Raw genomic sequence first — 25,648 nt, 5'->3', positions numbered from 1 at the left:
CCGCACAACTGGTCCCTCCCACCTTCTTTGCCCTAAGTCACTGGAGCCCCCCGTGTCTGTGGGTCCTCCACTTGAACCCCGGTGGGCGTTACAGGTGCTCCTAATCATCTGTGGGCCCTGGAACAGAGCGGGTGTAAGTGGACGGCTATCTGAAGGGTGGAAGAATGGATGAGCAAAGCAACGGCTCCCAGTCTCCCATCCTGAGCTGCGTGGAGCCCCTCTGGCCTCGCCAGTGGCCACCCCGTGTCCTCGTGGAGCCTGGCGGTGCAGGGTCCCGCAGGCCTGCTGTGACGGAGCAGGGCCGCCCGCGCCTGCCAGGCGGGTGAGCAGGTGCCCAGGGCTCCCGCTCCCTCCCAAAGCTTGGCTCTCACCTGCTTCCTGGGGACACAAACAGGTCTGACGGGTTCCTCGGTAGGCAGTGGCAGCAGCCTGCCTTTCCTTGGTTTCCAGGAAAGTCAGACTCTTCGAGAGCAGAGGGATCAAGGCCTGGTGGAGGGAGGGCGTTTTCTGGAATGTTCCTCCCCCTCCAACTGGGACATCCCCACCCATGCTCCCAGACCTTGCTCCTTGGGTCCAGCTCCTGGGAGTCCCAGGCTCATAGGGGGTCACCTCTCTTCCACCTCCCCCGGGGGGAAGGTGGGGGAGGGTCAAGGAAAAGGACCTCCTTGTTGAGACCCCGAATTCAGTCCCTGCCCCCATGTCCCACTGCACGGGGTCGAAGGGGGTAGAGCTTACGGGTGAGGGCTCAGAGCCATGCTGTCCGGGTCCCAGCTCTGCCGTTGATCTTGTCACCTACCTCCTTTTGTTTTCCATTTTGGCGGTGGTTGTTGTTTAGTCGCTAAGTTGTATCTGACTTTTCTGCGACCCCACGGACTATAGCCCACCAGGCTCCTCTGTCCATGGGATTTCCCAGGCAAGAATACTGGAGTAGGTTGCATTTCTTCCTCCAGAGGGTCGTCCTGACCCAGGGATGGAACCCAGGTCTCCTGCATTGGCAGGTGGGTTCCTTACCACTGAACCACCTGAGAAGCTCAGTTTTGGTTGTTATTGTTCCCTAATCGGTGTGTAGGATATTTTTTTCAAGTATATTCAGGATTTAAGATCTTTGTCAATATCTATTTTGGGGACATTTATTTATTTCTCTATTTACTTATTTGGTTGAACTGGGTCTTAGTTGCCATGCTCAGGTTATTTTAGTTACAGCATGTGAACTCTTAGTTGAGGCAGGTGGGCTCCAGTTCTCTGACCAGGGGTGGAACCTGGGGCCCCTGCATTGGGAGTGAGAAGTCTTAGCCACTGGACCTCCAGGGAAGTCCTTGTCGATGTCTGTTGTTGCCAGTATCTTCTCCAGCCTGGGCCTCGCCCTTACAGGCTCTTTGCAGTGTCCTTTGCTGAATGGAAGTTTTCAGCTGGAGGTCCAATTTCTGCCCTTTTATTATATGGTGGGTGTTATGTATGCCCCGTTCAAGAAATCTTTGCCCCCCCCTCCCCCAAACATCCCTGGAGTCCACCTCCTCCTCTCTGCCTTCTCTGCCTCTGTCTGGCTCCTAGCTGCCAGGTCTCTGCTGGCCCAGTCCCACCTCCTCCCCACTGTGTTCCCACCCCAATTCTTGTCCTCCTCACTGCACAATCTTCCCACCCCGGGACAGGGCTGGCTCCTCTCTGTGTCTCCAGGACTGGTACCAGGGCTGGCACGCACTAGGTGCTCAGTAAAAGCTTCATAAATGAAGGCAGTGTCCCGTGCCCCAGCTGGGGATCATTAAAACTGTCAATTAGTTCTAAACATCAGCTCATCAGGAACATTTGAGCAAAGCCAGGAAGTAAAAAGTTTTGGAAAAACCAACAGCATAGGAATGTTTCGCTTTCTCCCCAACCGGAGCATTAATCACGAGAACTCAGACCTTGTTAGCATTATTTATTCTTGCTTTTGCCCCTGACCCACAAGCCAGGGAGTCTTCTCTTCGCACACATTGGCCGCTGGGGCTCCTCAAAGGCCACCCCTCCCGTCTCCCAGTATTTGCTGCCTCTGAATGGGTGGGGGGTTTGGAGGGGGGGAGGGTCCGCGGTCTCGTCTAGTCCTTCTCTTCGCCATGCGTGATGACGTAACACAGGTTCCGGTAGTCCAGATTGCCACACACATCTGGCGGGAAAGCGGCAAACATCTGCTTGACCTGGGGAGGGGGCTGGGAGTCAGCCTGGACCAGGGCCAAGTGGGGGACAGAGCCAGGGGTCACCCAAGGGCGTCAGGCAGAATGTCACTCTCCTTTTAGCAGATGTGGCGGGGCACTAAGGCCAGGCCAGCAGCCTCCCCTCCCCCCCCATCCTGGTTCCCTTCCAAGGAGTCAGGGGGAAACCACGTCAGCAGACCCCTGAAGACAGAGCGCTTCCCAGGAACGCTTGGTCGGCAGGTGCCCTGAAAAGCTTGCGCTTACCTCCTCCTCACTGAACCGGTCTGCCTGCGTCATGAGCTTCTCTTTGATGCTGCTCAAGGGAGAGAAAGGGTCACGTTCAGGGAAGGAGGGAAAGGACCGCTCTGTGTGTGGACACACAGACCCTGAGGGGGATGGCCCAGCAGGACACCAGCCGGGCCCAGCCCTGCGCCCCCAGCTGGCCGTGTGGCCTCAGGCGACCACTTCAGCTCACAGCTTCCTCTGTAACCTGGGCTCTCCTCTTTGCATCAGGGGAGGGCCCAGTGAAATAACCTGGGGGCCCCAACAGGACTGTGGTGGCCACTCCGACGTTGCACTGTGCACGCTCTAGGTACAGACTGTGTGTGCGGTTGCTGCATCGTGTCTGACTCTTTGCGGCCCTATGGACCGTCTAGCCCGCCAGTCTCCTCTGTCCATGGGATTCTCCAGGCAAGAATACTGGAGCCGGTTGGTTGCCATTTCCTCCTCCAGGGGATCTTCCCAGGTTACAGAGGAGAGCCTCTTTGCCCTGGTTCTAGACATGCTACTTCTTCAGCTTGTGGTTTTTGCTGACATCTGTAAGGTGCTTTGGAGCGTGATGGTGCTTGCACTCAGCCAAGAGGCGGGAAGGTTACCCAGCTCAGTGTCTTCCTGGGCCTGCCCAGGTCTCCTTTGCTCCTCCCAGCTCTGGGAAGTGAGCACTTTCATGCCCCTTTTTGCAGAGAGCTTCAGGAGGGGGTACTGATTTGCAGTGGTGGGGGGCCTGTCCCCCTGAGTGGTCAGGGAGAGCAGCTGCCCGCGGTGGGTCAGGCCTGCCCGAGGGACTGGAGAAGTGGCCCGAGGTGGGATGTTTGAAGCTGTGGGGAAGGGCCTGGCGCCCCCAGGAGCTCGGCGTGGGGGGGCGGGGCCGCGGTGCGCGGGGCGGGGCCAGAGGGGTGACCTGGGCTTCGAGGATCCGCGTGCCCCGCGATGCCACAGCCTCGGCCCGCCTGAGGACCGACGCACATTTTCCATTATTTATGTTACTACAGGACAGTCACAGTTTCCAGCTCTGCACGCCGGGGACTTTTCACAGACTCTGTCTCAACCAGAGCCTTCTCTGTGGTCTGCCTGGCGGGCAGCCATGTCTTTCGGGTCCCATAGCCTGGGGGTGGCGGCTTCAGGTCCCAAAACGGGGTCCCCCAAGGGTTCCTCCCAGCCCTGACTGCTCTGGGAGTGAAGGTGGGTGCCAGGAGAGGGGTGGGTGGAGCCCACTCCAGGGGGTACCCCCAGTGCCTCCCCGAGGTCTCCAAGATGGGGGTGGGAACCTGGACGCTGAGGGCTGGGTGAACGGGAGGACTGCAGCCTGGAGAAGCCCTCGGGAATACCTCCCCCACCCCTGAGGAGAGTGTGACTCAAAACTTAAGGGGGACGGGAGGACTGCAAGAATGTTTGGGGGACAATACATTGTCCCCCGCTTCCTCCCTGCTCCCCTGCCTTCTCCCGCCCCACCTCCATCACGTGCTGAGGCTAATAGAAAGCAAAATTAGCCTCTAGCCGACGCCTGAAGCAACCTGGTAATTGGTCAGGAAGCCTGTGACTGAGGAAGAAATCTTGCCTGCCCAGGGCCACCCACAGGCCCACGGAGGCCGTGGAGGCCTGAAGGGACGGCCCAGAGGTCGGCTCAGAAGTCGGCTCAGCGTCTCAGCCCCTGGGCAGTGTGTCTGCCCGGCCGCTTTGCCCGCAAGTCTTGGCTCTTGGCCCCGTGCTCGCGCCGGGCTGAGGCTCCCAGGCACGGCAAGCATCGGATCATTGCTCCCACGTTCAAGGACGCCAGCCCAGCGGCAGCCGGACAGCTGCCCACGATGGTCTCCTCGCGCTCTCTGCAGCCCCAGCGGAGCTGGGTCCTTCCCATGGCTCCGCCTCCATCCCCGCCTCCGCTCGAGCTAACATCAGGCCCATTCCTCTCCCAACACCCTGGATTCCATCCGTGCTGGCCTCTTGTATTTCATTCACCCAGCCGCTCCCCTCCTTCCATCCCTGTCAGCCAAGACCCTTGCGTAGCTGCAACCCTCTTTTCTCCTCCTCCAGGCTGGCCTCCCTGTTGCTCCCGCCTAACTCCTTCTTAGGCTCTCCCATGCCCCGCCGCCGCCCCGCCCCCTGCCCCGCCCCCGCCCCCTGACGCCCAGGGTCCAGGGCTGCCCCAGACGGGCCCTGCCTACCTCTCTGTCCTCAGTCTCCCCTCCCCCCCACCCAGCCCTCCCCCCAGACAGCCCGCTCCTAAACAGGCTGAGTCCTGGCTCTTCTCTCTGTGTGTTCCTGCATCTAGAATGTTCTCTGCTCCAGCCATGGCGATCCTCAGTCATCCTTCAGGGCCCACTTCTACCACCACCCCTTCTTCCCTCGCCACTGGGAAGTCCTCCCCTGGGGACTCCACATTCCCGGCACACTTCCCCACAAACGGAGACCCCGGAGGCCCAGGAAGCAGAAGAGAGATGAGGGATGGCTGAACTGGGCAGGGCAGTGGCCTCCTGGCTCCTGGCCGGAACCTACCTGAGTTCTGGGCAGGAGAGGAGACTGGGCCATCACCCCCATATCCCTACCCCAGTCCATCTGTCCCCTGAGCCTCCGGGAAGACAACAACCAAAACAGAAGGCGGAGGAACTTACAAATCAGCCTTGACGAAACCTTTCCCTTCAGTGTCGAACACCTTGAAGGCGTGGAGAATGGTCTCCTCGGGGTCCGTCCCTAGAAGCAGCACACACAGAATAAAGAGGACAGACAGCGGTTGGCACTGGGTCCCAGGGTCCCTTAGAGGCCAAGGGTTCAGGGAGCTTCTTCCCCAGCTTCTGGTCCACAGTGAGACCAGAGAGAAGAGAGTTTTCTGAGAACCAAGGAATAGTAACAGCCAAGGACTCTGCACTGAGAACCAATCAGCTTGCACAGTTGTACGTGGAGTCCCCAGCTAGGCATTTGTTGTTCAGTCACTCAGTTGTGTCTGACTCTTTGCAACCCCATGGACTGCAGCACGCCTCACTATCTCTCACTCTCTCCGGGAGTTTGCCCAAGTTCATTTGCTAGGCATTTACTGCCTGCTTAACCCTCCTGACCACTGGCCCCATTTTACAGATGAAGAAACTGAGGCTCAGAGAGGCTAAGTGACTTGCCCAAGTTCTCACAACTGATGCCCAGTGATTAGGCTGCGGGTAAAGGAGAAAGAGCTCCTATCTGGGGGCTGTAGGCTCCGGCAGCAACATTGGAGGGGTCTGCTAGGTTATTTAGGCCAGAGGAGGGGCAGGTGGGCCAACAGGGTGGGTGGGGTGGAGGTGGGGGACTGGGAGAGGCAGAGCGCAACCAGAGCAGTTCCAGTTTTATCACGTTTATAGTGTGGGCTTTGGGGAAAGATGTCATAGAAGACGCGGTTCTGCTAACACAATGGGATTGAATACCCAGCCCCCTGGTGGTACAGATGGGAAAACTGAGGCCCAGAGGGAGGAAGCGTCTCACCCAAGGTCTCAGGGACTGTGTGAATGGCCGCGGGTGATCTGATAACCCTCACCTGGAGCTGTTTCCCCTCTATCACACTGCCCTCCCTGCTCACTGTGGGCCAAGGGCTGTCCCCTTCCTGCTTAAGACTCAGCTGTGTCATCAGTGAGATGGAGACCAAGGTGGGGTTTGCTGCCTGCCTCCCAGGGCTGGTTAAGATAACGTGTCATTAATGGTAAAGGGCTTGCCAAACATTACTCAATCATGGCCACAAACACATCTGAGTACTCTGTGCCAAGTCCATCCTGCAGCTTCACCATTTAACCCTGTGGAACCCCAACACACCACACGTGGTAGATATTGATGTCTCCAGTTTGTCAAAGAGGACACTGAGGCTCAGATAGGTTCTGTTGCTGGCCTGAGGTCTGCAGCTATAAGGGGAGGAAGGGTTTGAAGGCAACTGTCTGAACCTCCAAAGTCCCCCCGTTTGTTCTGCCCCTTTGTGTTCCTGATTCTCAGACTGGGTCAGGTCATCCGTGTCTCCCTGACCAGACTGGGTCAGGTCATCCATGTCTCCCCCATCAGACTGGGTCAGGTCATCCGTGTCTCTCCCATCAGACCGGATCAGGTCATCCGTGTCTCCCCCATCAGACCAGATCAGGTCATCTGTGTCTCCCTCATCAGACTGGATCAGGTCATCCGTGTACCCCATCAGACCGGGTCAGGTCATCCGTGTGTCCCCCATCAGACCGGGTCAGGCCATCCATGTCTCCCCCATCAGACTGGGTCAGGTCATCCATGTCTCCCCCATCAGATTGGGTCAGGGCCATCCAGGTTTCCCCCATCAGACTGGGTCAGGTCATCCAGGTCTCCCCCATCAGACTGGGTCAGGTCATCCAGGTCTCCCCCATCAGACTGGGTCAGGTCATCCATGTCTCCCCCATCAGACTGGGTCAGGGCTGTCTGTGTCTCCCTTTAGATCATCCAGGACAGGACAATGTCTGAGTCTCTCAACATTTCTGAGACTGGCCCTGAGTGACTGGGCTGGGTTTAGTGCTGGCCTGGTGGCCTGGGAGCTCCTGGAAGCAGAGATGTGGGCCTCCCCTAGGCAGGGTGACAGAAAGCCAGCGTGCCCAGGCCAGAGGCTGAGCCTAGGGTCCGTCAGAGCCTGGCCTTGCAGGAGGAGGGGCTGGCCAAGGGCTTGTGGTGAGGGGCCTGCTGTGTGGTCTCCACCTCCCTGGGTCTCTGGAGGGGCCTCTCTGCTGGGGCAGACTGGCTCTAGCCCGCCTTTCCGAGGACCAGCTGTATGTGAACTCTCTGCCCTGGGCTCAGGCCCTGTGGCTGGACATTTACCACCTCCCAGCCCTTCCCCCCCTTCCTCTCAGTGAGGGCCTCCACTCTGCCGACTGCAAACCTCATCCAGTGGGTGGCAGAGAGGCCGCCTCCCCTGGTCACTTCGTGGCAAAGTGTCCTCATCCCAGTCAGAGGGACGAGGCGGTGCCTGCCCAGCCCCCCAGCCCCTGTCCCTACCGCAGGCTCAGCCAAGCTTGCATGACAGGCTCAGCTGGAGCCCCAGCCGCGGCGCCCCTGTGAAAATGAGAAAAAGGTGCAGTCTGGGGTCAGAGCTCTCAGCTCAGTCACAGGCCGACACGCGTTCCGGGACTCACTTTGAAGTCACTGGCTGGAGTCACGCACGTCTTTCCCTGGGACTGGGCCCCCAGCCCTGCCCCCTGGACTCCTGCGCCCCTCAAGAAGGTAGCCGTGGTCCCAGGAATAACCCCTCACAGCTGGCCAGAGGGGGGCCCAGTGGCGCTTCTCTGTCGACTGGACAGCACCAAGTGGCCGTGGGTTCAGCAGTGGGCCCCCAGGTCCTCATGCCAAGAACCTGGAAATGTCTCTTGGAAAAAGGGCCTTTGCAGATGTAAAGAAAGGGTCTGAAGATGGAGTGACCATTCTGGTTCATCTAGATGGGCCGTAAAGCCAGTGACAAGTGTCCTTACGAGAGTGAGACGGAGGGAAACAGACAGAAGAGGAGGGGGCGGTGTGACCCCCTGAGGCAGAGATGAGAGCAAAGTGGCCACCGGAAGCCGAAAAAGAACAGGAAGGCGTTCTCTCCTGGAGCTGCTCAATGGAGCCCGACCTGTCAGATTTTGGACTTCCAGATTCCAGAACTGAGGGAACACTTGGCTGGTTTTTTGAGCCATCAAGTTTGTCATCATTTGTTTCAGCGGCCTCAGGAAACTAACACAAACCCTGTCTTACAGGCAGGAAACCACGGTGCAAAGAGCAGATAAACCTTGCCCAAGGTCACCCTAAGGGTCAGTGGGGGGCCAGGTCTTCTTTTTTTCTATAATTAAAAAACATGTTTACAATTTTTTGGCCATGCCACACACAGAGTGTGTGGGATCCTAGTGCCCCAACCAAGGATCAAACCTGCGCCCCTTGGAAGGGCAGGGTCCTAACCACTGGACCACCGGGGAAATCCAAGGAGGCCAGGGCTTAAACCCAGATGGAGCTGAGGCCCAGGGAGGGTATCAGGCACGGACAGCCTGAGCGTGGGATGATGATAAGACCTACCCCTGAGGGCAGCCCCAGCCCTGGCTGGCCCTTCCTTCTGACCATGGAATCCCAGCCCAGGCCTGATGCCACATCTCAGGGGAGTGCAGTGGTTAGAGCTGGAGATGGGTCAGGGCTCCATTCCTGCCACTTCGATGCTGGGACACCTGGGCAGGTGTGTGACCCATCTGAGCCTCGGCCTCCTCACCTATGAATCCTTCCCCAGAGAAGCACAGCCTTCCCAGGGCAGGGCTGGGGGGCGGCCACGGCAGCTTCCAGGACCCCTAGCCCACCCGCCCCCAGTACCACCACCTCCTGTCGGCCGCAGGTGGTAAGACAGAGCACGCAAGATGAATCCAGGGCCAGGAAGGTGAGACCAGGGTGGGGGCGCTGTCCTGAGGGTGGGCAAAGGGCTTTCTTGCTAACTGTCCCCCTGGGCCCCTCACAGTCCCACAAATCGGGAGTCATGGCAATTACCCCGCTCTGTGCTGTAGAGGCGGGATCTGGTGTGTGCACCCAGGTGTTGGTGTCCGGAGCCACACCATGCCCCCAGCTGGGTGTGCGTCGGTGCAGGGCACGTGGGCACACGGGACCCCACCTATCCATGCCCACTCACCCATCCCCTCCTCGGACTGCCCTTCCCCCTGGGGCCTCACTCACCCTTCAGCTTCTCCCCAAACATGGTCAGGAAGACGGTGAAGTTGATGGGCCCAGGGGCCTCCTTCACCATGGCCTCCAGCTCCTCGTTCTTTACATTGATGCGGCCTGGGAGAGGGGAAGGGTGGAGATACCCACACATACAGTGAGGGTCAGAGGGGACCCTGCCTGCAGGCAGCCCAGGAGCCCAGAGCTCAGGACCCCAGCATCTTGTAGAATCTCCCAGCCCTACTGTCTCTCCCATCCCTCCACTCAGCCCTAAGGCCCTGCCCACCTTTTGGTGGGGGGAGCCTCAGGATGGGGGCACATTTAGCCATGGGCTGCCTCCAGCCTCACCATCCCCCTGCCACCACCTCAGCCTCCCTGGAAGTGAGAGCAAGTTGGTGGTTATCCCCATTTTACAGATGAGGCAACTGAGGCCCAAAGAAGCTGTGGCACATTGGAGTGGAAGACCCGGGTCCCGGGGGCTCACTTGCTGTAGGAGGGACCCACTGGCTGCCTAGAGGTGAGGACTCTGGGATTCCCTGAGTCCCACCTCTGAGTGTCTCCAGCCTCTTCCTCCCCCCCAGCATGCCCCCCAACCCCCACTGCCCTGCTGACTCCTCCCCCACCCTCCCACTCCAGGCCGCTGCAGGGGCCACTCCTGTCCCTGAAATACCCACCTCCCTCCCCTGGCCAGTCCTCCTCTAACACTGAGGAGTCCTCCCTTGGCCTTCCAGGCAGAGTCTGCCCCTCCTGGGAGCCCCCAGAGCACACCAGCCCCTCACACCCCCTGCACCAGCCACCCTGACCTGCCCGCAGCCACCCATTCTTTCTGAAAGGCCTGGACTCGGCTCCGCCCCAAGCCCCAGGCCTCCGGCTGCCGGTCACCCACCCAGGGCAGCAAAGGTGTCCCTCAGGTCCTCCTTGTCGATGAAGCCGTCCCGGTTCTGGTCCATGATGGTGAAGGCCTGGCAGAGACACGGCACTGAGCAGCCACCCACCCTCCTGCCCCAGCCGCTCCCCAGAGGCCCCTGCTCCCTGCCAGGGGCTGTCCTCCCGCCCACTGTTATCTCGGCGACCTCAATGGAGGCCGTCTGGCATCCGGTCATGAGAGTGATGGCCAACTGGAGCTGGGCTCCTACTGTGCACCAGCACCCCCTGCGGCTTCCTGCCCATCCCTCATTTCATGCCCATTTTACAGAGAGTGAAACCGAGGCGCGGAGAGAGGAAAGGCTTGCTGGAGGTCACACAGCAAAGACTCAGGGATAGAGGGGGGCGGGGCTGCCTGAGGACAGCTCATCACTTCTCGGGGAGCTAAGCTGCAGCCTGGCAGCCTCTAAGAGTGACATCACCACCCCCCAGGGACTGAGGGCTGACCCCACACCTAAAGGCTTTCCATGCGACCCAGTAACCTCCCAAAGCCCCAGGGGCAGTTGACTGACCTCTTTAAACTCCTGGATCTGGGACTGATCGAACATGGAGAAGACATTGGAGCTGGCTCCTCCTTCCACTTTCTTCCGGGCCCTTCTGGGTGCCTGTGAGGTTCCAGGTGAGGCTTTGCAGAAGCCCTTTTGTCGGGAGGTACCCCATTGTGGCACCCAACCCTCAGGTCCAGTCTCCTGAACGACCCTGCCCCCCACCCCTGGCAGGACCCCAGCAGAGACACCAGGCTCCTCATGAAGCCTTGCAGAGAAGCAGGGCATTTCCCAGCCCCTGGCAAGGAGCCTGCAGAGCACCCACCCTGCAGGGTCACCCTGCCACTTCCCACCCCGCCCCCCGCCCCCGACTCCAGAAAGCAGGTGGTCAGCACCCGGCATGTGGAGCAGAGAAGGGTGTCTTTTCTAGCACCAGCCCCCACGTGGGGGGCCCCTCCTTTCCTGCCACCCTCCCCAGTGTTCAGGGTAACTCCCAGGTCCCTCGGTCCCACAAGGTCTGTCCCTTGCCCCACTCCCAGAGCATCCCTCCCCCAACCTGGGTCCCCCACACCTGCTCTGCATACCCTGCTTTCCCATCATTTGCTTCTGACCTTCCCACTACCTGGGGCGCCTTCCCTGCCTTCCATCAGCAAGTAGCTTCATCCTTCAGGCCCAACTCCTCCACCACCGCCTCCGAGAAGCCTTTCCTGATCAACCTCAACCCAAGGCCAACTAAGAGCTCCCGCGGTCCCCACCTCCCCTCCCCCCCGGTCTTGGGCTTCCATGCCCCCGTAGCCCAGAGCACGCTGTCTTGCCACACCTCCCTGGGTCTGTCCCATTGAAGGGAGTGGTGAGCTGACTACCCCTACCCAGGGTCTGGCTCCAAGTGGGGGCTGGTTTGGAAACTACTGCCCCAGAGCTCAGGGCCTGTCTTAGGGCAGCGGGTAGAGCAGGTGACCATCCTCGTGGAGGATGTCTGGCCAGACTTCCTGTCTCCACGTGTTTCTCTCGATGTCATGGTGCCGGAGAGTCCACTCTTGGGCCTTTGCTCTCTGTCCCCGAAGCCCGCCGTGGAACCTTTCCCTCAGCAGCCATCACTAGGGCCCCATGTGCAAAGGAGCCCCAGACTCAGCTCATGATGGGGGAAAGGACAGCCAGGGCTTCACAAAAAAGGGGGAGGTGGAAGGGGGGCCCTCACAGAACCCCCACGCCCACTCCATCCTGGCCTGTACCACCCTCTGTGTCCAGCCCCTGCTACCCCACCCCGGAGCACGGGCTTCACTGGTACCTGCCTCCGTGCCTGTGTGGTCCCCCCTTCCTCCCCTAGCTCATTCCAGTCCCCCCACCCTACGTCCCCACCCCCACCCCCATCTCCCTGGGTCCCCGGGCTCACTTGAGGAGCCGCAGCGCCTGGCTGACTTATAATTAGCTTTTACTGGGTCCTTTGTCTCCACTAATCCTTTGAAAGGGGGCTGGCAGGGGCAGCCAGGACGTTCTGATGCCGTAAAACCCCTGTAATATTTATAAATCCCTTCAGACATCATAAAGAAAAGAACCTCCCTGCAGAATTCATCTCACATAATTACAGATACATTTCCTTCTGATTAATAAAAGCGATCACTTCCGTCTGGGGGGGATATTCTGCCCTCGCTCTCCTCAGACCTCCCCCCTCGGCCACGGCATGCCCTGCCCCGTCTCTCCCCAGCCTTTCGTGTCATCTGGGGAAACGTCACCCTACTGTGTGCCAGACCCTGTTCTAGAACCCTGAAAGGAAGGAAGGGGTTGTTTTTCTGCTACTGAACAGGCAAAACAGACCCAGGGCCCTGATCGGCCTTCTGATCTCCTAGCTGGAACCCCCCTTCCAGCCCAGCTATCTTAGAAATTCCCTTTTATAGTGTGTTTCAGAAGGGAATATCTCAGAGCAGAAGGTGGGTCACCCAGACCTGAGTTCTAATCCCTGCTTTGCTGCTCACAGCCTCTGTGATATTAAGAAAATCAGTTTTCTGCCCTGAGTCTCCTTTATAAATGGATATTACGCCTCCCTCAGAGCATCTGGGCAGTTTCCCTGGTAGCTCAGCAGGTAAAGAATCAGCCTGCCATGCAGGAATCATTTGATTCCTGAGCTGGGAAGTTCCCCTGGAGAAGGGATTGGCTACCCACACCAGTATTCTTGGGCTTCCCTGGTGGCTCAGATGGTGAAGAATCCACCAGCAATGCAGGAGACCTGGGTTCGATCCCTGGGTTGGAAAGATTCCCTGGAGAAGGGAACAGCTACCCACTCCATTATTATGGCCTGGAGAATTCCATGGACAGAGGAGTCTGGCAGGCTACAGTCCATGGGGTCTCAAAGAGTCAGACATGACTGAGAGACTTTCACTTTCAGAGCATCTGGACATTTATCAGGTACCTGCTGACCCAGGGGCCCAGGCCCAGGGACCTGGAACTGAATCAGGCCCGGTTCTTGTACCCAAGGAGCTCACGGTCCAGCTGGGAGACAGACAATCGGTAGAGGGTGATGGAGGGAGGGAAGATGCTGAGATCTCAGAGAAGCCGCTGTTCCGCTGGGTACTCAGGGCAGACCTCCCGGAGGGGGTGACTTTCAGACTGAGGCTTGGCTGAGTTAGCATTTTCAGGTCAAAAAGGACTGATGAGAACATGTGAAACGGAGGCATGAAAGGCCAGCCCCACTGAAGGCCCACAAGGAGCCCCAAGTGGCTGGAGCCCAGGGACAAGGGGCGGGCGGCAGGGCAGTCCCCACATGGCCTGACGGACCCCGCAGCAAGGCCAGCAGCCCCCATGCCAGGCTCCATAGGACTGGTGCCTAGAACAGCTGTCCTAGAGCAGCGACCCCAACCCCCACTAGGAAGCATGTTCAGAGCCCCTCTTCTGTCCTGAAACCTCTGAACCTGACCCACCCTGGCCCCCTCCACCCTCCTCTTCCTCACATCCCCACCTTTCACCTCAGCAGCAGGCCCCACCGAGTCCAGGAAAGCAGAGACCCCAGTCAGGACCCCCATGGATGGACTGGCCGGGAGCAAGGATCACATCAAGGGAGAAGAAGAGGTCAGGACCGAACACAACATCAAGGTCAAGGATGTCAGTGAGAGGGACAAGGTCAAGGTCAGGGTGAGTTCAGGCAATGAGGTGAAGGTCAGAATCACAAATGAAGTCAAGGTCACAGGATGAGGTCAGGGTCAGCAGGCAGGGCAGCGCCAGCCTACCATGGTCTGGAGGGTTCCCTCGAGCTGCGGCAGCGCCGGGGGAGCTCGGCGACGGCTCTTTAAATAGTGCTCCGGGGACGGACAACAGTTTGGAAGGTGACGAAGGACACAGTGGGGGCAGCCCTGCCAGGCACCTGTCTGGGGCCATTCAGAGTGGGTGGGATTGTGGGTTCCGGAGACCGTCTGAGCCACAAGGATCTCTACCAGTGGGGGGCCAACCGGATCTCTGCAGCCAAGGGCCCAAGGCCCAGGAAGGGGCTCCTGGCTGAGGACACACAGTAAGTTGAGGCCTGGAACCAGCTGGGAAGACTTGGCCTTGGACCACGCGTGTTCAGGAGAGCTCCCAAGACAGGGCCACCCACGCCAACTGGGGAAACTCTGGGCCGGATCACGGCCTGCCCCCTCAAGCCGTGTGACCCTGGGTGGGACACCGCCCTCTAGAAGGCTCGGTCCTCTTATATGAGAAGTGGGGAGGACATGACATGCCCGAGGTCAGCCCGCAGAGAGGGTTTCTGCATCAGCGTGGCCCCCAGGGGTCCCTCAACAGATAGGACTACCGCCCACATTACCAGGGAGTTGAGAAAGGAAAGAGACAAACGAGAAGAATGGAGGTGACTCTGGAGAGGGACAACTGAGAAATCACGTCCGCATCCATCCGGCCACACTCACACGTTGGGACGGGGCCCGTCCCCACCAGGCCTGGTCCAGCCCAAGAATTCTCCAGTTAGTGTGCCAAGCCGAGCCTGCACCTGCCCCTGGCGGGCCTCCCGTGTGTCCAGTGCCATCCGGCTGCCCGATCCATCCTGCCAAGTCGGCCCCCACTCAGGACCGCCACGTCTGATGGGCTGCCAGGGCCGGCAGTGCTGGGCTCAGGCCGCGAGCCCACCCACCCTCAGGCACAGGACAGCTTAACTGTCCCCGGAGCTGGCCGGAGGCCTCCAGGCCCCGGTACGGCTGATCCCCCATCCTGGGGGAGGGACTGTGAGGACGGTGAAAACAACAAGTAGCTAACACTTGTAAAACACTGACAATCAAGCTATGTTCAAAAGCCTGTATCGTCACCCTGCCTCCTTTACCCAACATTTCAGGTGAGGAAACTGGGGCGCACAGGGGTTAAATCACTCATCCCAGGCTGACCTCAGTGCTCCCCTCCCAGAGCCATCCGGACTGGCTGGCTCTGACCAGACACCTGATCTCTCCATCACCTCTAATGGAATTTTCTGCTCTGAGCTGAGGCCAGACCCTGCCATACTGGTCCCCTGGTTGGACAGGGACCAACCAGACGGGCCACAGGTGTCCAGCAGGTCAGGGTGAAAGGAAACCAGCTCTGGATGCAGAAGGTGGGATTCCAGTCCCTGCCGCATCTCGACCCACTGAGAGATGAGCAGTGTAAGCATTGCGGGTGCCTGTCCCTCCGTGGGCCTGAGCAGAGGGGCAGGTGGCCACTGTCTGTGCCAGCCCTGGGGGAGCAGCCCTTCCTGGCCTGCCCATAAGCCTTGCCCTGGAGCCTCCTGGCTTGGGACTTGCTGAGAGAGGAGAGATGATGCCATCCGGGGCTACCACCCCTGCTTCCTGCTGGCCGGAGGTGTCCCTGGGTCTCCTGCCTCCGGGGGCCACTGTCCAGGACCACTCAGGGGCTCCTGAGGATGCAGGACAGTCCTGAGCACGTGGAGAGCTGCCCAGCCTGCCGGGAGGGGGGACATGCAAGAGGGGATCGTGATGAAATGCGGAGTGAGTGATGGCAGAGCTTACAAGTGCTTAGCAAATGAGTCCCCACAGTTTCCCCCCTGGCCTCCTTCTCCTTCATATTATGAAAGCAGGACGAGCTGATCGGAAGTCTGGTGGAGACCATGGAAACCCTCGGGACAGATGGTCAGGAAACACTTGTCCCTGGGGTAGGGGAGTAGCGGGAGAAGTGTGGAGCATGCAGCGGTCCTGAGTAAGAGGAGCTCTGAGTTCTGCCCGATCTGTGGGACCCTCACTCAGCAACACACAGACCCTCGGTTTTCCCCATCTGAGAAATGGTGTCAGCAACCTGGCCGCCTGGAAGCAGCCATCAGGCAGTCCAATGCCATGGGACGGAGGTGGGCTCTGGAGTCACTGGCAGAGTGCGCCCCCTCCCCGCCCACCATGGATGGAATTGTTGATGAAACTCACCATCTCAGTCCCCACAGACAAAAAGTGCCACCACTGGGGCTTCCCTGGGAGGCCAATATGTTGGGATTCTGCGCTTCCACTTCAGGGGGCATTGGTTTGATTCCTGGTTTGTAGTCCACCAGGCTCCTCTGTCCATGGAATTCTCCAGGTAAGAATACTGGAGTGGGCTGCCATTTCCTTCTCCAGGGGATCTTCCCCACCCAGGGATCGAATCCAGGTCTCCTGCACTGCAGGCAGATTCTTTACCATCTGAGCCCCCAGGGAAGCTCTAAGATCCTGCATACGAGATTTTAGTTGTCAATTTGAGTTGCCTTTGCTTGGTGGGGGGATGAGTTCCCCATCACAGGTGGTATGCAAGTAACAGCCACTTGATAGGGAAGTTACAAAAGACGCTCAGCATCTAGCAGGGCTGGACTCAGAGGGCTGATGGATCCCCATTGTGCCAGCTGGGTAGAAGCCTCTCAGTGGGGCAGTCACCACTCAGTGGTGAGGGAGAGGCAGGTGGTTCTTGCTCTGCAGAGCGGAGGTTGGAGACAAGGCCAAAAAAAAAAATGGCACCACCCATGCATTTAGAGGGGACATTTTGGGCTGGAACCCAATGAATTGGGCCATGAAGGATGAGGAGGGCACAGTGGGCATTGCTCTGGGAGGAGGGCAGATAAAGGTGTGGATGTCTCAGGGCACCCACAGAGCAGCTCAGATATGAAGGTGCTGAGTGGGCGGGGCCAGAGTCCGGTGGGAGAGGGGAGGAGAAGGGGCAGGGCTGCTCAGTGGTGACATCCCAACCGTTAAGAGGTGACCTCGAGGGCCCAAGCAGGACTCAGCAAAGAGTCCCCAGACCTGGCTTGGGGCTCCCTCTTCTCTTGGTTTAGGGAGACTCTTGGCTGACTGGGCAGCCGAGTCCTGCCCTTTCTCCTCCAGCAGCCTTCGAACCCTCGGTATTTTTACAGCAGGACGCTGTGGCCACAGGCCCCTTGAACGGGGTGCCTCTCCCGTGCTTCTGCAGACGGAGCACGCTCGCCTGCCTTCTTGGCTGCAGCTATAAAACAGGCAGGAGGTATCCTGGGAGATATTCTTCTTTGCTTTGAAGGCTTCCTAGTCTTTCCTAAGTGGCTCCAGATTAGAGGAAGGCTCCAGACAGGGGCAGGTCTGGGGAGGAGGGGATAGCAGGGAGTTTGGGGAAAGACAGGCCTCCCCTAATTGTCCTCAAGATCTTAGTCTCCGGTCTGGTAATTAGAGAGCTGATGGAGGCTCAAGGCAATTTCCTTTGGGGTAAGAAGGGGCAAGGGAGCTTCCATAGTGGCTCAGTGGCCAGGAATCCACCTGCCAATGCAGTAGAAAGGGGTTTGATCTCTGGGTCGGGAAGATCCTCTAGAGAAAGAAATGGCAACCCACTCCAGTATTCTTGTCTGGGAAGTCCCATGGACAGAGGAGCCTGGCAGGCTATGGTCTATGGAGTCGCACAGAATTGGACACAACTTACCGACAAAATAGCAAGGGGCAAAAGGGTAAATTGGCTGTAAGTCTGGGTTCTGCTTGAAATATGAACTGCAGGGCGGTGGCCTGAGTCTGGCCCCTGGTCACTTGGTGGGGGTGTTGGGATGCCTCAAGCGTTTGCACGGGGACTACTGTGCCCACAGCATGGGTTGGCTGTCCCTCGGCCAAGACTGGATTTGCTGGTCTGGATCCTAAGTCCTCAGGAAGCATCACCTCCCTGGTGTTAGGGTCCCGCCTCCCAGAGATAATTAGGGGAGTCTCCTGGGTGTAGAGGATCACCCCCTTTGCCCAATCTCTGATTTCATGACTGGGAATGGGATGGAGAGGCACGGGATTGTGTAAAGCAGGTATAGGAACCCAGGCATCCTGACTCTTGGCTTGATCACCCCACCTCTGCAGCCCCCAGGGAAGATCCTTCTCACATGCTCACATCGCTAAGAAGCAGCAGAGGTGGACATGGCGGTTTAGTGCCCAGGGCACAGCCAGGAGGACCCAGGCATCCAGGGGTGGAAAGGAGGGCCTCTCACTGCAGCATCACCACTGAGAGTGAGGGTGACTGACCTTCCCAGCCGCAGCAGTAATGAGGCAGGTCAGACCTAGCGGTGACTTGTGCTGCGGAGTTGCAGGGACGCATAGCAGCCCAGGAGCAACCCAGGGATTGTAGCTCATAGTCAGTTCAATTCAGGCACGTGGGTGTAAAAGTGCAACTATTCTTTGTTGTTGTTATTCAGTTGCTAAGTTGTGTCTGAGTCTTTGTGACCCCATGAGTGTGGTTTCCTTGTCCTCCACCATCGCCCAGAGTTTGCTCAAGCTCATGTCCATTGAGTCAATGATGCCATCCAACCATCTCATCCTCTGTCGTCCCCTTTTCCTCTTGCCCTCAGTCTTTTCCAGCGTCAGGTTTTTTTCTCAGCGATTCAGCTCTTCACGGAGAAGGCAATGGCAGCCCACTCCAGTACTCTTGCCTGGAAAATCCCATGGACAGAGGAGCCTGGTAGGCTGAAGTCCATTGGGTCACTAAGAGTCGGACACAACTGAGCGACTTCACTTTCATGCATTGGAGAAGGAAATGGCAACCCACTCCAGTGTTCCTGCCTGGAGAATCCCAGGGACGGCAGAGCCTGGTGGGCTGCCGTCTATGGGGTCGCACAGAGTCGGACACGACTGAAGCGACTTAGCAGCAGCAGTAGCAGCAGCAGCTCTTCACAGCAGGCGGCCAAAGTATTGGAGCTCCAGCTTCAGCATCAGTCCTTCCAATGAATATTCAGAACAGATTTCCTTTAGATTGACTGGTTGGATCTCCTTGCAGTCCAACGGACTCTCAAGAGTCTTCTCCAGCACCACAGTTCAAAAGCATCCATTCTTCCGTGCTCAGCCTTCTTTATAGTCCAACTCTCACATCCGTACATGACTACTGGAAAACCCTAGCTTTGACTGTACAGACCTTTGTCCTCTTGAGTGCATTAACAGAGGTCTAGGTCCTCAAGCCAGGGCGGTGACAGCGCTAGCTTCTGCTGATCTACACAAACAATAGATGACTTAGGTTTGGTCCTAGTGCTGCACTTTGCGGGGAGGGATTTTTGGAGAAGAGCCACCTGAATTGTAGCTGAGGGGCTGGAAACTCCTAGCTGGAGAGGAATAGCATTAGCTGGTGGGTTGCATGATTGTGGCAATTTATCAGCTTGGCCATGCATGGCCTGTACCCTCTCAACGGGGATCATTGTCTCAGTTCTCCAGCCTCTATCTTCCTTCCTCCTGGTATTTGCAGTCAGGCTCATAGGCCTTCTCCAGGTTCAGTGCCTTAGGAAGAACTTTCCATTATCCTATTTTAATTCCACCATTTGAATTATTAGCTAGTGCCATGTAAAGAATCACTCTAATCACAGTGGTGTGTTCACTGTTTCTATGGGGCAGAAATTCAGAAAAGGCATAGTAACAAGGAAGGCTTGTCTCTATAATGTCTAGGAATAAGTTTGGGGGTGGCTGGATGGCTAACACTGGAAACATCTGAAGGTTTAACCACGCATGGATTTGGAGTCTGGGCCGGGAAAAGGTGAGGGGGACGAGTGGTGAAGGGTGGGGACCAGCCCCCTGGTTCACAAAGCACAGACCTCATCCCATCGGACAGCTGAGAAAACTGAGGCCTAGGGCAGAGAAGGGCTGGCTCGAGTGCCATTGGAAGACTTTTTCCCCACCCCAGAAGGGGCACCTGGAAGCCGAGCTGGGGAGGTCCAGATGGGTGTTCTGCTCTTCGAGATGTAGACTTCTATGGTGGCTCAGATGCTACAGAATCCACCTGCAATTTAGGAGACCCATATTTGATCCCTGGGTGGGGAAGATCCCCTGGAGAAAGGAATGGCAACCCACTCCAGTATTCTTGCCTGGAGGGTCCCACGGACAGAGAAGCCTGGCGGACTACAGTCCAAGGGGTCGCAAAGAGTCAGACACGACTGAGTGACTACCACACTTTAACACTCTTCAAGATGCAGGGCATCCCGGCAGCAGCTGGTGGCATAGGGGATGCTTGGACTTGGGCCCTCCTAGGGGCCTGGAGGCTGCCAAACAGGCCAATTTGCTATACTAATGTGTGCTTTCTGCTGCTTGGGGGCCTCATCACACCCTCTCCTGTGAGCTGGGCCAGAGGCAACAGAATGAACTATAATTATGTCAGGGCACGCCCTGCTGCCCTGGCTCAGCAATTAGCCAAGTGGCCTGGCACCCAGCAGAGCACCCAGAGGCTTCCACCCCCACCTGGCTCCGATTGGGGTGAATCAGAAGCTGGGACGGGGAGGGTGGGGTGGGCCACTTTTTCATGCTCCCTCCCGCCCCACCCCCACCCCAGGAAAAGAGCCTGAAAATGGGGCTTCCTTCTCCCATGAAAGAGATCTCAGACAGGGCACCTCCCAACCCCACTGGCTGGAGCACTCCCAGTGGAGGGGACAGTGAAGAGCAGAGCCCTCCTTGGAAGGTGTCCCCTCCCCTCCCTGGCACACCGGCTTATGGTTGACCTGCAGGCGGACCAGCAGTACATCCACGATCTCCCCAGGGTCTGGGGGCTGTGGACAGACTAGTGCTTGAATTTGGGTTCGGGTCCTGCTGGACCTGACGCCTCTGTAAACTCTGGCACATCACTTAATTACCAGCAGGGCTTCCCTGGTGGCTCAGATGGTAAAGAATCTGCCTGCAATTCAGTTTGATCCCTGGGTTGAGAAGATTCCTGGAGAAGGAAGTTAGCTACCCACTCCAGTATTCCTGCCTGGAAAACCCCATGGACAGAGGAGCCTGGTGGGCTCCAATCCTTGGGGTCACAGAGTCAGATATGACTCAGTGACTAACACTGACTTCTCTGTTTCTTTGCCTGTAACCTGAAATTTTTTGTACTTTTTAAAGTTTATTAAAGTATAGTTGATTTACAATGTTGTGTTAATTTCTGCTGTGTAACAAAGTGACTCAGTTATACCTATACATGTTCTTTATCATATTCTTTTCCATTATGGTTTATCACAGGATAGCGAATAGAGTTCCCTGTGCTATACAGTAGGCCTTACGGTTTATCCATCCTATACTCAAGAATTTGCATCTGCTAATGAAATTAGTTATGTTTGTGCTCAGTCACTTGAGTCGTGTCCAGCTCTTTGCAATCCTATGGACCATAGCCTGCCAGGCTCCTCTGTCCATGGGATTCTCCAGGCAAGAATACTGAAGTGGGTAGCCGTGCCCTCCTCCAGAGGGGATCTTCCTGACCCAGGAATCGAACTTGTGTCTGTTATGTCTCCTCCCTTGGCAGGTAGGTTCTTTACCACTAGCGCCACCTGGGAAGCTTGTTAAAGCATTGCAGCTGGAACATTATCGGCGCTCATCAGTGGGGGGCTCTCTGGTCAACAGCAGAAGACATGGCTATTGGTGACAAGATCCCCGAATTTCAAGGCTGCGTGATCTAATCGTCCTCCGGCTCAGGATATATTCCAGTTGTTATGTCGCTGTACCTGCAGATGGTGACTTGCAGGGGAACGTCGGCTGTGTCTGCATCACCCCAACACTAGCGTGTACCCCAGCCCGAAGCAGGGACCCAGAACTCACTGGACATTTTATTCTCAACAGCTATGGACTGGGCTTTGCATTGATTCCTTCCACGAATGCTGGCTTGACCACAGGCCAGGCTTGCATCCTCCACTCTTCTAGACTCAGAGTAGCTTTGAATTCACCCCAGTCGCGTGGTAACTGTTCTTAGAGACAGTCTGGAAAGATCAAGGAAGTGTCGGCGTCTTAGATGAGATGGAGTGTAGAGATACTGGGAGGATGGTGGGTGGGAAATGGTGTGTGTGTATGTAGAGATGAAAGCTCACCTCCTTTAGTAGGAAGTCCTTAGATAACCTTGACCCTGAAAGGCCAACTGGTAGCAACCCAAGCTTGTTGTTTAGTGCCATGGAGGGAACTCTGAAAGAATCATCTAGAATTAAGAGCTGTGACCTCTGAGGCAGGGGAGCAAAGGGGCAGGACAAGGGGTAGGTCTCTGTAATGAGTAACTACACAGCCCTCACCACAGCCTCTAACTCAGAGGCCTACCTACGTTTGACAAATTAAGATTAAAAGGAAGAAATATGTACTGTTGAGTCGGCCTCGGTCTCCCCAGTCTCAGCGGCCCGGGAGACCCTCAGGGGGATGGGGTGGGGAGCAGGGCTGCCTTGGGCCTGCTGCAGCCCACGCAGGGCTGGGCACAACAAGGTCCTCAGGGAAGCCACCCGGGGTCACCCTCCCACTGTCACCCGACCCTGGGGTGCAGCAGGGTAGCAGACGCCCGGCGCTGACCCCGGGGTGCTCACACTCTGGGGAGCCTGCGAGGCGCCCGAGTGACCCAGGGGCACTGTTTGAAGTCCCGGTTCCTTCTAAGGATTCAGTTTAACGAGCTGGGTGCTGCAGGCACCTGGATGAAAGATGCTATCTGAAGACATGAGATAATTACCAATTAAAACCATTTTCTTAGAAACAGGAAGGTCCCATTTGCCAAGAGTAAACAGTGGGGGCGGGCCCAGCCTGGGAAAGTCATTCTGGGTGGGCTCCGAAGCCAGTGTGAGTCAGAGCGTGGGGTCAAGGGAGGCCAGAGTTCCCTCCCCCAAACCCCAAGGGTGAGAAGTCAGCGGAGATAGAGCGGCTCTCCACCCTGCCTGGCAGGAATGGAGGAATTACTAGCCCTGCCCAGATGGTGGGGCGCCTCCACCAAACGCAGGGGCATCCTGACCTCCTCTGCGGGCTGTAACCTCGGTGAAGGCACCAGCATAGGGAAGAGAACCCTGGAGCTGCCTTTTCTTTCCTTCTTTTATTTTTTTGGCCATGCCACATGGTGTGTGATCTTAGTTTCCTGACCAGGGATCGAACCCACACCCCACTACAATAGATGTGCAGAGTCTTAACCACTGGACCACTGGAGAAGACCCTGGAGCTTCTTTCCATTAATTCACAAGCCCCTGATGAAGGCCTCCTGTGTGATGCCGGCTTCCTGGGACAAGACAAGCATGCCAGCCGTCCTAGGGCATACGTCTTAGCGGCCACACCTCACTGGTGCTTACCACAGACCAGACCACTCTGCCGAGTGCTTTAGGGGCTGGTTCTTTTCACCTTCAACCTGATCCTAGCAAGTGTTCTGTTAGGATCCCCATTTACAGACGAGGCCAAGTGACTTCCTGAGGTCTCCTGGCTAGTAAGTGAGAAGCTTCAGGCTCTGAGCTAGTAACCACTGCACCATCTGTCCCCCATCTCCTGGGCATCTGCCCTGCTGGCAGGTGGGAGGTCAGCAAACAGGCTGGCACCCATCTCCTGATGGGCAGCCTCGCCCTGCAACCCCCAGCCCACCCTCTTTCCTGGAAGCCCCTCAAAACCGGATCTGGGAGTCTGGCATCCCCACCACACACCTACACTGACTGCTTCCCCATCACTGACACCCATCCATTCACACTTCCAAGCCAGCGAGCTGGGACCAGTTCTGACTCCCCCTGCCCCCCACTCTCCACATTCCATCAGCACACAGAGAGCAGAGGCTCACGTCTCTGATGGGCCAAGTGGAACCAGGGAGCCAGGACCCAGCAGCCCGGAGCAGATCCACAAAGAGAGTCAGCTCCTTTTCCCATGCACCCTGGTTCCCTGGTTCCCACTGGCCGAGGGCTCATTCCTGCCCACGGGGAAAGTTTTTTGTAAATTATAAGGCCCCTAATAATGGAAGCAAGTCTTACAACACTCAGGTCAAATGTACACGCACAGCTATTGCCCAAAATCACATGCTGCTTGGAGATGATGGTATTCAGCATTTCACAAAGTGACCTGACACCTACTCTATGCTGAGTGGCTCTCAGATTTTAGCTGCCCCAAGGTATCTCTGATAACCCATCCCCACAGATGAGGGGCTTGACCCTCAAGGAGTGTAAGTTCTGCCAGAGGTGAGGGACTGCTACATTGAAGAGCAGTTCCTTCCACGATGCCTCCTGAATTAGTTTCCTGTTGCTACGTAAACACATAACCAGAGAGTTGGTGACCTAAGATAGCACACACATTTGTTATCTGACAGTTTCCCTGGGACAGGAGTCTGGGCACAGCTGGCCGAGTCACCTGCTCAGCATCTTACAGTCAAGCCATCAGCCTGGCCGTGTTCTCATCTGGAGGCTTGACTGGGGAAGAATCCGCTCCCATGATTATTCTGGTTGTTGCAGAATTCGTTCCATTTCTTGGGATCTGAATGACTGAGGACTTTGTCTGAGTCTTTGACTGAGGCCATCTGCTGATGGCTCCATGCCGTCCCCTGCGACGGGGCCTTCTCCAACATAATTACTTCAGGAACCCCGTAAGGGGATCCTCTCTCCAGTCTGCTCAGCGGGAGTTCTACATAATGTAACATAATCATGGGAGTGATATCGCAACATGTTTGCCATATTTTTTGCTGTTCTTGTGAAAAGTTAAGTACAAGGACTTCCCTGGTGGTCCAGTGGTTAAGAATCTGCCTTGCAATGCAGGACACGTGGGTTCGATCCCTGGTTAGGGAACTAAGATCCCACATGTCACAGAGCAACTAAGGCTGTGCTACTGAGCCCGCATGGTCTGGAGTACATGCACACAGATAGAGAACCCAAGCTCTCTGCAACTTAGACCCGACACAGTCAAAATGAATAAATAAATAAAATAATTTTTTTTAAAAGGAAGTTACAGGTTCACCCACACATAAGGGGAAGGGATTGCATGAAAGGGTGAACAACAGGAGGAGGAGCTCACTGGGAGTCATAGAAGAGTCTTCGCCCGATGTGCCCCAGGAAGGATGAGGGACACTCCCCAGCCCACTGAGGCTGTCACTAGTCAGGCTTCCAGAAGGTTGTGCTCACGGGCATACACACATGTGCACATGTACACACACCCACACACACACCAAGCATCCTCCTACTGGGAGTTTCATGTCAAAGACTCCATAACAAGCTCTCACTTTCTTGGATTCCCATTTCAGGTAATCCTCACCAGATCCCCCGAGTGGGAAGCAGGGCAGGGGTTACTGTCCCTTCATGAGCACGAGAAACCCAGGCCGTCCTCAGGCCTCTTGCCTCCACTCGGCTCCCCCACCCGCTGCACAGCCCCCACCTTGGCGCCTGTCCTGCAGCGTCAGCACGGCCTCAAGCCACAGGGCTCTCTAAGCCTCGGAGGAGTCGGGGCATCGCTTACCGGCAAGTGTGTTTCTGCAGCCTTGTTTACGGTTGTTGAACTATTTTTGTCAAATTAATTAAATACATGCTAAGTCTTCTCCAATTTGTTGTGCGATAAATTAAAGATGCTAAGATTGTGAAATGCACAACAAAACCTGTTTATTCTGATAAAATCCCGCACGGCAGTCCTGAGTCAAGCGTCAGACGGTCCGGAATCTGCTTCTGCCACTGACTTTATCAGAAGGGGGCTTCTGGCCACCAAGCGCCTCGGTGGCTGGGGTCCCGGTGAGCCCACGTGGCTACCTGAGATGGGGACTTGAGGCTCAGAGAGCAGGGACCCATCCTGCATGATCAGAGAAGATGCTGCATGGAGGCCGGGCCTGCAGAAGGCAGAGTCCCTCCCCAGAACCTCCTGGGGGATTCCTACTGTCCCAGGGTCAGCAGCTTATAGGAGTCATATCTAATGTGGATCTTAGGTCGTAGTATATACACTCAAGTAATCCTCATGCGGCTCTTGGAAGGAGGTGCTGTTATTACCCCATTGCACAGAGGGGTAAGTAGAGGCAAACAGCCCAGGACATGGAGGAGTCTGGGTGAGGCAGAACAGTCTGGCT

General features: G+C 56.9%; 1 protein-coding gene across 2 annotated transcripts; it reads right to left on the bottom strand.

The window, feature by feature from the left end:
• Window positions 1-1,908: 1,908 nt before the first annotated feature.
• On the bottom strand, window positions 1,909-13,731 carry MYL10 (myosin light chain 10). Of its 2 annotated transcripts, XM_043915597.1 has the most exons (7): window positions 13,705-13,731; window positions 10,511-10,603; window positions 9,961-10,036; window positions 9,090-9,194; window positions 5,057-5,135; window positions 2,433-2,481; window positions 1,961-2,171 (listed from the first exon to the last, which is right to left on the bottom strand). In XM_043915597.1, the coding sequence occupies exons 1-7, from the start codon at window positions 13,705-13,707 to the stop codon at window positions 2,073-2,075; spliced, it is 504 nt and encodes a 167-aa protein (XP_043771532.1). In that variant the 5' UTR covers window positions 13,708-13,731; the 3' UTR covers window positions 1,961-2,072. The 2 variants fall into 2 exon arrangements, with proteins under 2 accessions (XP_043771533.1, XP_043771532.1); XM_043915598.1 differs by lacking the exons at window positions 10,511-10,603; window positions 13,705-13,731 and having other exon boundaries at window positions 1,909-2,140; window positions 9,961-10,115.
• Window positions 13,732-25,648: the final 11,917 nt, after the last annotated feature.

This window comes from Cervus elaphus, chromosome 10 (genome assembly GCF_910594005.1).
Source record: "Cervus elaphus chromosome 10, mCerEla1.1, whole genome shotgun sequence".
Taxonomy (NCBI): Eukaryota; Metazoa; Chordata; class Mammalia; order Artiodactyla; family Cervidae; genus Cervus; species Cervus elaphus.
The sequence above is the reverse complement of the archived record's forward strand: the minus strand, read 5'-3'. Positions and strand labels throughout refer to the sequence as shown.

Coding starts and splice junctions, on each gene's coding strand:
- MYL10 (XM_043915597.1), bottom strand. Junction 10,037..10,510: donor AGATCCAGGAGTTTAAAGAG/GTCAGTCAACTG, acceptor TGTCTCTGCCAG/GCCTTCACCATCATGGACCA. Junction 9,195..9,960: donor GGACACCTTTGCTGCCCTGG/GTGGGTGACCGG, acceptor CCCCTCTCCCAG/GCCGCATCAATGTAAAGAAC.